Raw genomic sequence first — 13,251 nt, 5'->3', positions numbered from 1 at the left:
ACTAGGGCACACTCTAAAGCTGATTTTGCATACAAAGTTGTCCCACAGACCTGCAAGCCAAGGGCTCCAAAAATATTTTAAATTAGTATTATTATTATTACTTAAAATTTACCTTTAATTATTTAATTGTCTAGGTTCAAATTCTTAGAGAATATCTCTGTCAAGATGTACTAAGTACTAAGCGCATTTATTAATGCACGTCAATGTCTACAGTGTTATCTAATGATGACATACAAAAATTCCCTGCATTACTGCTTGTGCAAAAAAAAAAAAAAAAAACCACAACATATTATCAGAAATAGATCATGGTCCTCCCCATTTGTAAGAAGAGCATTTCTCACAAAAATGGGAGTAAAATGGCAGCACATCCTTCAACATGCACCAGGTTGTCCATTTGTCAAGTCCTGCCCTTTATGTGATGGCTTATGTACCAGTGGAATGCCCCAACATGCTCAACTGCCGCCTCTTCTATACGTCAAGAGGATACGAGTGGCAGGAGGACAAGCTCCCACTGTGGCTCCTGGAGAGTCTGGGGCTGTGATTGTTACAGTTTTCACCTTTTTTCTTGTCCTTGTCTTTCCAGGTTTCCAGCATTTGCAGCTTCCCTTGCTCTTCTCTCATGAAGACCTCGACCATGAGAACCTTCTCTTTATGAATCTGCTGACTAATGTCCTTGGGAATGTCTGGGATAATCCAGTCAACAAAGTCACTCATAAACATGACCAAGTTCTGAAAAGTAAATTGTGAGAAAACATCAGCAAGGTCAAATGCAAGGATGACTGTGGGGAAAGGGGCCATTTTCAGTGTATTTGAGAAGAAGAAGAAAAGACAATATTTGAGTTGGGCTCAAATGCATGTCACAAATGTGATACTGAGCCAAATTTACCTCGACTTCCTGTTCATACTAGAAGTAGACAAAAATGGCAGGCACAGATCTCTATGATTTAAGTACAAATACTATCATAGCTATTTGGAAATCAAAAGGAAATACTGTAACTGGTAAATAAAGATTAACATCAGCAAGGCAGAAGCTCATAGCAAGTGGTAAAATGAAAGCTGGCAAAAAAAAAAAACATTCCAATTCAATGTTTCTGATTTAAAATCTCGGTTTCATGAAGGGGAAATGTTTTAAATAAAAATATGTATTTTGTTGAAAAAGGAATAAAAGTTTTGAAATAAGTTGTTTACATAAGACACAATTAAACATCTGTATCACACTAACTAGCATCACTGTTGTGACTGAACAATGTCACAGTAAATAACTGCAAGATTTTGCCTTCTTGTTCAGAGGTGAGATAAAATACAACTGGAAAATTTTAGAAATTCCACTTCTGGGCTAGGTCTAGACATTATTTTGGAATAAATTTATGCTTCTTCACTATACATGTTGATGTCTTATTGGAGAAACTGGTGGGACCTAATTAGCATCAGTCTTGTGCTTTCCTACTCACTAAGGTCATTAAGTTGCTTCTGGATCAAACCAGTTCAGGGAATCATTGGGGACAAAGTAATTCACTGGGGATACATCTGGATTGTATGGAAAGCAGCAGGAAGGTAAACAAGGACGGGCAAATTCCTTTGATTTTGCAGGAAAGAGCTGTGAAAGAAGATACTTTCTTTGGCCTAGTAACTTATTTCCAAAGGTGGCTTGCTCTAGTTAGCTGAAGAGATATGGTAACTTTTTGTTTTTCACATAAAAAGTGCATGCAGTATAACATACCTGGAAAACTATCACAAATGCTAATCTTGCAGCTAGGACAGCCCAGAAATCCTTTGAAATGTCATATTTGTTTTCAGACCAGGGGGGTTCTCGGTAATCTTTGTATCTGCAAAACAAGACTCAGTAGATAGTGATGTCATTCAAACATTTTAGCACAATGAGGAATTAACACCAAATGGTTGAACAGTAGATCAAACCATCTAAAAGTGAGTTTGCTATTAAAGCATTGCTCTATACTAACCTCTCACAAATAAGTTACAGCTGAAAGCCACCCATAGCCTTCAAGTTTTAGTCAAAATTAAAGGTCTGCAATCTTAATACTCTCTGATTAATACAGATAATATAAACTCTGCATAAAGACAGAGTAAACTACACAACTCAAATTGTTTCTTGGTTTTAAAATCAACTTTCAATGAAAACAAATTAACATATTTTTCAGACTAACATTAAAGATGAAAATACAGATTCAGGTTCATAATGTATGCTATGCTATATGGTGTTCTGTGTAGTTTATGACTCACAAAAGACCACCACCAAATTCTGCTGTATAGAGAGAATATGAGAATTTTGCCTTAGCTGTGGTTTCCGGAAAATCTGTGAGCTAATCAACAATAACCTGTTAGGAATGGGACCAAAACCACCACCACCACCACCAACTATTACATAGAAACCACAGCATCCTGTCAGTACTTTGCAAGAATTTGGGCTTCATATTTTCAAATGATCTAAAACTCTCTGGAATATGGGAGAAATGATGAAATGAGAAGAGGAAAGGCTGTGACTAGAATGCAGATAAAGCTGCTCTTTTAACAAAGGACTTTGCCACTAACACTTCCCTTCTGTAAGTTTTGTGCTAGAAGCATGTTTGCCAACCTAATTTATCCTCTGTCCAAAGATCATGAGAAGGAAATCAGGAGAAATTAAAAGCAAACAAAGCTAATACATGTACAATTTTGGTTGTTTTTGTCTTTTATCTCAGAGTGATTTTTCAGCTTAGCAGTAATTTCAGCCTATGACAATTTCTAAGAAATATAAATTTTAAAGTAATACAACTATAGAGGTGTTCTTTTTCTTGGTCAGTCTGTGTAATTTTTCAGCGTATGTGTACCTAATAATCTTTCTTTTTATCTTTTTCTCTGTTGGTGTGTCTCTTCCACCCTTGTTCTCTTCTTCCCCTTCTTGCTCCCATTTCCCTGTATTATTTAGTCTTTTAGGTTTTGCTGTTCCAAGTGCTTCCACTGTTACATTTGGCTTTGGTCCCCAGTTATAAGCTTGAAAACATTTGCTTTGAAGATGACGTGTATCTATGAAGGCCCGGGCAAAGCATGCATTTCAGTACTGACTTAGATTACTTGATAAACTGAAATATGCAAACAATAATTTGTCTTTGACAATTAAAATAATATGTAGAAATTGTTACAGGCAGACACATTTCCTGTACAATCACACTTTAAGTGGGTCTTAAGTTCCAGTGCAGATAAGGCTGCTGTTATTGTCATCAGGAATTTCTACAGAAATTGGAGAAGAGGTGGTATACTATGAAGTCACAGTCATTGTATCAGTACCATACAACACCACGACATCAGACAAATACTATTTTGTTCCCTTAAAGTATCATTAAACTGGTTATAGTTATTTATCTCCTTTCCTGGAAAAGGGAATACATAATTGTAAAAATCTTTACACTGATAAACACTGAATTTAATAATGCTACTCTTTATTTCCCAAAATAAGCAGTACTTCATATTCAGGGTTTGTAGTTGCTTAATCTGTAAAGCAATAGCTCTACCTGATAGAAAACCCCACCAAGGTGCTCAAAAGGTACTGAAAGTACAAGGGACCAAGGTTTATCCCAGGAATGTAAGAATTTGTCATGTTCTTAACCAGCTGGGAAAACACTTAAAATGAGTTATCATTCAAGAGAGTACCTGCATATCTGAACCTCGTAGCCAAGATCCATGGGGTCATTTGGAGCTGTTCCTGCTTGAAAATCGCTGACATTAAAAGAGGATAGTGTATGGTTCACGAAGCCATGCATGGTGCCATTCTCACTGTACATATACAGGTACACGAGGCGTGGAATGAAGTCGGATGTGAATGAGATCACAAATGCCTAAGCCATAAGAGTAGAGAACGAGCGCAATATTCAGGCACTGTTTAAGTTAATAATACACTCAAGTATCTCTTGCCCACACAGCTTGCACAAATCAGGATGGTCAGATAGGGGATGCTGCAGAAAACAAAAGGGGGAGTGCAGCCCACAGGTCCCTAAAAATGGAGTATTTACTGCAGGAACAAGGTGGTATTTACTGTTGACAATTTTGAGCTGCAGGACACAACATGGAGCAGTTTCATGTTGATCGAGATTTCTATGTGTTAACAACCCGAACTCTCTGGAGCATGAAGCTGTCGCACCCCCAGCATCAGAGAAAAGCAAAATAATCTGCTGTTTCCCTATGCCCCAACCACGACTTGACCCTCACGCATTGTATAAAGCCTAACTGATTGATTTACATGGTCTGTTTTGCTTTTCTGCAAACAACTTATAGTCAGTCGAATCTTTAAATTCTCATTGCATCGCAAAAGCCCATTCACTTTGTGTGTTCTTTAGCTCTACCAAGTTAAAAAGATGAGCAGACTGAGACAGTTTTATTTTATGGTCACAAAAGTTCCATGTTTGGTTATTTAAAAAGGTTTTACAAAGATGTCATACACAAAAAGCAGAACAGCCAAGTCAGAGGATTTGTTCACAACTCTAGCTGTTCTTGTTTATCATTACTGTGAAACATTCTCATTGGTATAAGTCTCATGTACACGTGGAACAAACACAGTACAAAATGTTTTACTAATTTTATGATAAAGAGGGATAGTACACAGATCAAAGAGAAAATAACACTGGATAATGATGAAGAGAGATTACAAGGAAGAAAAGAGAAAAATAGAGAAATTATTTCCAAAGGAAAAGAGAAGAAATGGTAAAGACAAGTAAGGCAGCATCCTAAATAACCACCAGAATGGTTCGGCCGTAGAAGACCAAACACCTGCTGGCAAAGCTAAGGGATTTCCACTCTGGACAATATAGAGAAAATGAGAGGGCACGTCCACACATGGTGATAAGCCCTGAGTGGCTGCTATTACAAACATGTTTTCAGCTTGCCATTCTTTATTTTTCAACTTTCCCCAGGCATGGTGCAATGAGGATGATGAAAGTAGATGTATATTTATCTACGATAATAGAAATGAATATAATGGAAAGAAAGCAAGAGAGAATCTGTTCTTATAGCCACAAAATACAACTTTTCTGAAGAATCAAGACGGTGCAAGAAATGCTGATATTAAGGTAGTCTCAAAATTTTCTAAGGGATAGGACATTCAATGTGGAATTAACCAAAAATATCTTCATTGATTTTCAGAGCTGAGTAAGAGCAAGACTGTCACAACCTTAAAGTAAACACTGGATCTGATTCTCTAATATTTTAGCAAATTTCTAAATCATATACTTTCACTGAATTTGAGGGATTTAAGCTGAAATTAAACTAATGGAGCCAAATGGAAAAGCCAGCCTACTGAAGTAAAATTGCATTTGTGCAGAATTACTTACATTTATTATGACAGCAAGCTTTCCTATACCCCGGAGGATATTATACCAGATTCCTAAGGGAGGAAACAAACTTATGAATATTGTGCTAGTCATTAAACTTAGATAAATTACATTTTCAGTTAACAGTGCTAGGACCGTGCCAAACTTGAGTTATACATTAAATAAAAAATAGAAATTTATAAGAGATTAATTAAAAGACCTGTAAGCAAAGTGAGTCCAACTCTGTCTTCCAGAGCTATACTTAAACACTTTTTTTTTAATATAGGTTTTGAGGGAAGGGGAGGACTGGTCTGCTGCTGTCTTGTGACTGCAGAGCCAGCTTCTGGCTGGCCTCACCCACAGCTTTCCAGCTTCAAGAGATAAATGTCATTTGAGTGGGGACGAAGAGCCATGTTTACCCACAGATACCTTCTTTCTTTCCCCTGTGTTTCTCCAGCCCAGTCCAGAGCTTTTAAATGCAGAAATTTTTGCTTCTGCAAGAAAACTGCACTGCTAGGAAGAACAGCTGGTGTGCAGAACCATGCAAGATATTTCACTATTGTATTGATCACTTTGATTTGAAAAATGATATTTACCTAATAAAATATTAATCTGAATTTAAAGCACTGGTCTTTCTATTTTGAAAGTAAAGTCTTGATAAGTTATGACAGTTCACAGTTAAGCCACAGTCTAATGTTTTGAATTGTCCTATAAATGTCTTCCTGTTAATGAGACTAACTCAGCATAATAATATCCTGCCATCAATCCAGGAACAAACAAGCAGGGAGTCACTGCAGCAATGTGCACTTACCTATATCCTTCGCTCTGACTGCTACCGGTCTCCTCAGCTCTGTAACAAATTTTTTTGCATCTAAACGGATTTCAATGATGTTGTTCAACAAAGCAAACAGAGGCGCCAGTGGGAAGGATGCAACAAACAAGGTTACAAATCCAAACTGAATAACTGAGAAGAAAAAAAAAAGGGAGAATTTCAATGGATTTGGTCTGTATTTGTCAAATGCATCATGTCAGCGCCATTCCCCCAAATTCTAACAAAATGACACTTGCTGGGAGACTAGATTGCATTTTCTGCATGAGGCACTTTTGCCTAGCTGCTGCTCCATTCAGCCACTTAAGGGTCAGCTGTCTCTCCTGCAAAAGCCAGGACTGGTGAGGCAAGACCTGAAAAGTGACCAGAAAGACAGGGAAGCTCCTAACACAGCTTCCCTGTGGGCAATGCTGGCACAGCCTGTATGCGCCTCTGGCAGTGCAGGGGCAAGGGAACACTGTGCCACCAGCTGCAGCAGGACTAATCACGCTCATGTCATACTCATCCCATTACTGCTTTAGTCACATCTTTCTTCTTCTGCTACTTACCCTCCTGAACTCACTAACTGCACATTTTCTAATTGTTAGCTGCTGGTAACATAGCCTTGCAGTCTGCAGTACTAAATTTCAATCTGTTTCAACCACTCTGGGCACCAAGATATTCTAATTCACCTCTGTATTTGCCAGGCACGCCCACTTTGGATATTAGTGTATTTCATTATTCTTTTCCAATATTTTTGCCTAGTCGTTCCTGAAAACACTAAACAAGATTGTTCTTCTAGGACTGACCCTTCACGAACCTTGGATACTATCAGAAAAAACATTATATGGAGCAGTCTCCTCTGCTTTTTCAAGATGGCATGGCGGAAAAGAAATGTAGTCTTAGGACCTCAGTAATGCAGACCTGACATCCAGCACTTAAATGCCATATCAATCACTCAAGATGATACATTACTTGCAACACAATCTATGTAATATGTCAAGTACAACCTGGTCTACAGGCACATCTCTGAGAAGATTAAGTCCAGATTTTACAAAACAGGAACAATCTGCTGTGGGAATATACAGTGGGAACTGTCAAATCTGAATTAAATAACTTTTTCCCCTTGTAGGGCGTAATGGATGATGCAATCTGGCTCACAATCTCAGGTTTACTCTATTTATCATTTGTATTTAAAACTTGACAGTAACATAACACGTAGCTCAAAAGAAAGTACCTAAAATAAGTGCTAGAGATAAAGATCACGTTCACCAGATAGCATAAGTCACCTCTGAAGTAGCCCTTGACTGGCTGAAATATTCTACATTCTTAGACTATACACTTTAATAATTAAATTCTGCACCATATCCACTGTCTTCCAAATCAACAGTTTGAAAACCTCAGCTCTCCAACCCATTTAGTCAGAATAATTCTGCCTGAAATGCCTTCTTTCCACCTCACTCACTCATTTCCATATATTCAGGGGTAAGTCCAGCGAAAGGCTCCAGGTTGTAGTCCACTTCATAGCGCTGCTTTTTTTTGACGTGCTCCTCATGGTCTAAGGAACGCCGGCGCTTTAGTTTCATGTATCGTATAAATTTCTTCATTTTCCTGAGGGAAGTGGAAGTGATCCAGTTAGCACGCCACTCTGGTCACAGTGCCTATTTTTCAGATGGATAAGGAGTGACAAGTACACTATGTCAACAGACACACTGAGCTCTGTATCTACTTTCATAAAAACTGTATGAGTGCCATGATATGCTAAAAGGAAGTATCAGTGAAACGTGGTTATGGTTGAATCACATGTTCAGAATTATACCTACTACTAGCAAGTAGGAAAACTGTAGATTTCCTAACTCTTTTCAGACACATGCATTGCTGGATGTAATTGCAGTGACATTGGTGCATCTGCAAAACAGCAAGGATGAATTATTTGCTATACGGCAGACAGAGGCTCACTGCAAGGGTTTTGCAGGTACCATCTTCATATCAAGGGGCCATAAATACACAGTGTGTTGTACACATCATAAAAACCACGTGTTTGAGAAAAAAAAGTTACTACTTACGGGATGCCAATCTCAAATAAATTGTTCTGAATCAGCTGCTTGCCCAACATGATGATACTGAGCTGTATGCACAGCTCCATCAGGCAACCGCCTGGTGCGCACTGCAGCGGACAGAGGAAAGGGAAGTCAGGACATTTGCTGCACCTTGCCAACAGGGGAAGAGGCTGCTCACATGTGCTGTGAGCACGGGCATGGTAAAATGCAATTACCTCTTCCATTCGGAAAGAATGGAAAATGTAAACGTAGTCTCCTGGACGTCCAACAAATCTAGGACACAATGGGTAGAAATGTAAAGTTCATAGAGATTTTATTCTTTTAGTACTTGATTCCTAAAGCCATTTATGTGAAATTCTATACCTGTGGGTGGAATCACCTAATACTTAGCCCTGAAAAAGGGAAGGTGAGCAATTAACTTGGAAGTTTGCTGTGTTTTTGTTTTGTTTTAAAGACTAAGTCCTGTTTATTGAGTAAGCAACTTAGTAAAAACTGCAAGCCATGTGCCCTACATAGTATAGGCACATCTTGAAAGAAATCCTCTAAGGTGCAAAAAACAGGGAAAAAAATCCCAAACTGAAACATAAAATAAAATAAGACAGATGGGAAAGAACAGCTGGGAAATAAATTATTGGGGCATGCTTAGAAGAGCAGAGGTAGTAAGCTGCCCAGGCTGACCACTAGCTGTCAACCTCAGCCCAGTTTCCCAGGCTAGCTGCATGCTCCACGATCCTTAGGAGTATGCCTGAGCACCATCCTATCACTCAGAAATCACTCCAGAGCCAGAATCTGGCTTGGACTACATACGGGAACTCAACCTCATTTCTGTTGCATTAGCCAGACCATGCCCCATGGAGTCTATTGTCACCCATCTCAAGGTGTCTTCTTTATCACCCAGATGTGGTTTAACACCACTACCACCATCTCAAGCAACGAACTGAAACACCGAACAGCATTTTACGTTACTCACCGGCCTTTGAAAAAAGCGACATAGAAGATGGGTGTGTAAGCATTGACAAATTTCAGAAGGAAAGCCTTAAAAATCAGACGCTCTTCAAAATTCTTGTCAGTTTTTGGCACCTCTGGAACCAATGGGACATGGGTAAGAAACATTGAGGATTTATTCTTATCTGGAACATTTCAAGGTGTTAAAAATGTGGACTTTGGTAAAGTAACATGGCCTCACAGAAGTCAGTGGTAAATCTGCTGAGGATCCTATTGTTCAGCTCCATTACAGCAGCAACTCCAGTGTCACTCCACATCTGGCAGATCTCCATGACAATCATTTGCAGACTGGACAAAGAACTGACTGAACTGAAAAGATTTCTGGACCTTTCATCACTGATGATTCTGATGTTTTGGGGATTTTTTTTTTCCTGTACTTTTTTTTTTCCTCTTACAGTTTTCCACCTCTACAGTTTTACATCTCTTATGCCAAGTAAACAATGGCAGAAAATGAAAGCAGTAATTTTCTGATATAGACAAGTCAAGGTCAAGAATAGGTACAGGAAAGTCTGCTGTAACCCTGTCACACATAACTGGTAAGTGATTAGTACCATCACTGCTGAAAGATAGACTTTAAAAATAAAGCTGAATCCACGTGCACTTTGATATTTGTAAGTTACTGGTGAGACTTCTAGCCACCCATTTGAATTTCCTGGGTTTGCTCACCATTTTAAAGTTAACAATGAAAGACAGTCCTTTTGGTACTCTCATTTATAATTGCTCCAACAAATACCACTTGATCTGCACCTACCGATCTGAGTTAGCCACCTTGCTATGCAGCCGTATACTTCATCCAGGATGATGATGACAACCAAATTGATGATGACAGCAGTGGCAGTGACAGTGACCCTGACGCTGGACCGGCCTGACGGAGTTGAGCTGATTGCCAGTGCTGCTGCAGTGGAGATTCTGTATATTATGACTCCAAACACTATAGCAAATGTCAGCCCCACCTGCAAGTAAGAGCAGCACAGCCTCTTATCAGAGATTTAACTATAAATACTTCGCATGGGACTTAGCTGTGACCTTAAAAAATGTGATCTCTGAGCCACATCCCAAGCCCACCAAATTCTGCATTAAGGCTCCCAGTCACTGTGATCAACTGTAGAACAGATCCTTTTTTGCTGGTAATTTGATCATCACAATCCCCCAAAAACACATGAACGAAGTTAACATGGGGTTTTATACCTTTGGAAAGGGCTTAATCTTTTTTATCCAGCTGCCACTGTGATCTACGTCTGGAATTATTTCCTTCAACGTTTATTTTATATGTTGATGTTTTATAAGCAAATGGAAAAAAAAGACTGTTCTAATAATTATTTTTCCTCATTTTCTTTATTTATTTTTTTTCAAATTAAACATTCTGTTTGCTATTCTCCTGTTGTATGGTAGAACCCCAAATTTGATATAATTAAAAATGTTGGCAAAAAGGATTGTAATTTCCACATCAATTCTTTCAAAAATGTTTGGCATAAGAATTATGCCATTCTCTACTTCCTGAGTACTTCTCAAGAGCACTCTGCATATGTTTTAAGCTTTGTCCCATGAGTGATGGTGGTAACCTCCACTTCTGTGCCCTCATTTTTCCACTGCCATGTTCAGGTGTGCTTATTCTTTACTGGAATGAGATGGCAAAGTAGTATTCCAATTTCTTTAAAAGTTTTTACATTATAAAACTAATAAAACATTTTAATTTTTTAACTGGGAAAAAGTCATTGCAAACTATGGCAATTAATAAATAAATCTGTCACAGTATATTACTTCTGTTCTATACAGTCATTCAGTAACATAAATTTCAGGTTTTCCCCAGGTGATGCTTACCATGAAGATAATGCCAACAAAATTGGTCAAATAGGCTGGAAAACGATCCTTCCATGTCAGCTTTTCTTTATCTGTCTAAATTTTTTTGGGGGAAAAAAGGCACATTTACTAAATATGAAGCATGTGATTTTGTACATGTGACAAAAACACAGAGGGGAACAAAAGGCTAACAAACACACACCCAGTTAGCAGATGCAAAGACACAGTGTTTACAGTTACAATTCCACACAGGCAAATTGTTTACTCCAAATCTAGGTTCAAATTTGTCAAGAGCCTGCACTGCAAGTATAAATAAAACAGATTTTTCTGTATACTTTTTGAAGGAAACATGCAAATAGCCTGTCATAAACCATGAAGTAAGATCTCTCCCACTGTTAAATATTTTATTTTGCTTTCCCTGGAAAAATTCTTCCTCTTCTTCCCTTGTCGCACCCCAGTCAGTATTTGCAGCTTTGCAATTACACAACTGGTGCCACTGAAATCAAAAAACTTCAGGATGAGCGTACAGTTGATGGAAGACCTTGTTTTGCAGTGCAATCCCCTTCAAAGTGCTTCAATGGGAGTAAGTTTTGACTACCTGACTACCCACATGGTATGTGATGGACCATGTCAATGGGAGTTAAGATACACCTGTGTAGTAACAGTTTGTAGGCTATCCTAAACCCAGTCAACCATCCAGTGACTCTACCACGCTGAATTTGGGGAATTAAGATTTCATTTAGAGCAGTATTGCTCATCTAGAGTCTTTCCTGAACTCTCATGCCGGGAATTGTTTCTAAACACCAGAAAATAAACAACAAAGTAGCATTACTGAAGATGACGCACATGTTATAATGAACATAAAAATATTACTCAAAATCCTATTTTTATCACATGCACGTTGCCTCAGGGAAGTGCAAGCAGCTCTTCCAACACACAGGCCATGCTTGACTGCAAAACATAACATCAATCCATCATGTACACCTAAGATTAGCCATGCAGTGCCATTCCAGATGCAAGAAACGTTGGCTAAAAGAGTGCCGAAGAAACAAGGAAGGGGAAGAAACCCAAAACTGAATGTGAATATTAAACAAGGGTTCAACAGCCAAAAACAATTGATTTGTGTCTTCCATAATTACTCATAATTTGAGTTTCCTCCTAAGTTTGAATAAAAAGAACCAATTTCACCCCAGCCATGACTGTCTTAACTCTTTGTCTCCATTTGTTTGCTGCCTCTTCTGGAAAATACCGATGCTTCTGATGGCAATCAAAGGAAACAAAAAAGGATCGGGCAACATAGCATTACAAAGTGATGATAAATTAATCTACATACTCTCTACTGACTCCACATACCCAGCATTTCAGCCATAAGTCAATACTCTGTTAGTTTGCTCAATGCTGTATGCTACGGCTTTAGGTTAATAAAAAATAACAGAAGACAAACTGTTGCCCCAAATCTTGGAATAGGTCAAACTGTCCTGCAAAGAATTTCCTGTTTTTAATTTAGGATTGTGCCATTCTTATTCCTTTATGATGTGTAAAGGAGGAACGCTTTGGTCATTCCTTTAAAAGTATATATATATTTTTTCAATCAGACTTCTTTTGAAAAAAAAATACGAGCAATTTCTGGGTTGGCTTTAGACAGTTTTCCTTTAAGTTGTATGACAACTCAGAAGTCTAATGTTGAATTTGAACTTGAACACTCTAGATCCCAATGAAAGATAATTACTAAGTCTTTCAGAAAAACTCCTTTTCTCACGTTTCCCAAATTAGTAACATCCAAATTGAACACAGCCCAAAAAGTTATAAATAGTCAAGTTTAAAAAAAACCCCTCCCTTTATTGCTCAGCTTTCATACGCTGATATTTTGAGGTTACCATTCATTAATTGTCTGATTATCTCAACCTTCTACATTTAAGAACTGAATTCTTAATACACCAAAAGGCACAGCAAGCTGCAAATTTTTAGTATACAACAAAGTCTGTGTTCAAACCTCGTTTATATAAGAGAGCAGCAACACAAATTCTTTTTGTCCTGTAAGGGATTTTAATGTGCTGCAAGTCTGGTATTCCACAATGCACCAAGTGGCTTGCAAAATTCAATGCCTAAAGTAGCTAGATGGTATTGGCATCAGCCTCGTGGCATCCTGAAAAGGGGGCCCAGCAGTACTCAAACTGGTCAGAGGAACTGCACTGGCTGAGGGTGAGATGTGTGTGCTCCTGGGACCAGCAGCACCTTTATCATATCCCCGGAAAGAGCAAGTTAAAAGCAGAAGTGA

At 38.4% G+C, this 13,251-nt stretch overlaps 1 protein-coding gene across 7 annotated transcripts in view; it reads right to left on the bottom strand.

Moving 5' to 3' along the window:
• Window positions 1–292: 292 nt before the first annotated feature.
• The window catches only part of ANO1 (anoctamin 1), a 75,209-nt gene continuing 62,250 nt past the window's right edge, over window positions 293–13,251 (bottom strand). For 2 of the 7 annotated variants that reach the window (XM_032188865.1, XM_032188868.1), the window contains 12 exons: window positions 12,162–12,230; window positions 10,995–11,069; window positions 9,925–10,126; window positions 9,139–9,250; window positions 8,384–8,441; window positions 8,175–8,275; window positions 7,574–7,719; window positions 6,112–6,264; window positions 5,322–5,374; window positions 3,649–3,833; window positions 1,721–1,826; window positions 293–729 (listed from right to left, as the gene is read on the bottom strand). In XM_032188865.1, the coding sequence (XP_032044756.1) occupies window positions 469–729; window positions 1,721–1,826; window positions 3,649–3,833; window positions 5,322–5,374; window positions 6,112–6,264; window positions 7,574–7,719; window positions 8,175–8,275; window positions 8,384–8,441; window positions 9,139–9,250; window positions 9,925–10,126; window positions 10,995–11,069; window positions 12,162–12,230 (1,521 nt within the window). In that variant the 3' untranslated portion in view covers window positions 293–468. The remainder of the gene's footprint in view (window positions 730–1,720; window positions 1,827–3,648; window positions 3,834–5,321; window positions 5,375–6,111; window positions 6,265–7,573; window positions 7,720–8,174; window positions 8,276–8,383; window positions 8,442–9,138; window positions 9,251–9,924; window positions 10,127–10,994; window positions 11,070–12,161; window positions 12,231–13,251) is intronic. The other 5 variants (XM_032188871.1, XM_032188872.1, XM_032188869.1 and 2 more) reach the window with 4 other exon arrangements.

The sequence above is a fragment of the Aythya fuligula genome, chromosome 5 (assembly GCF_009819795.1).
Source record: "Aythya fuligula isolate bAytFul2 chromosome 5, bAytFul2.pri, whole genome shotgun sequence".
NCBI classification, from domain to species: Eukaryota; Metazoa; Chordata; class Aves; order Anseriformes; family Anatidae; genus Aythya; species Aythya fuligula.
Note: the sequence above shows the minus strand (reverse complement) of the source record. Positions and strands in the feature narration are given on the sequence as shown.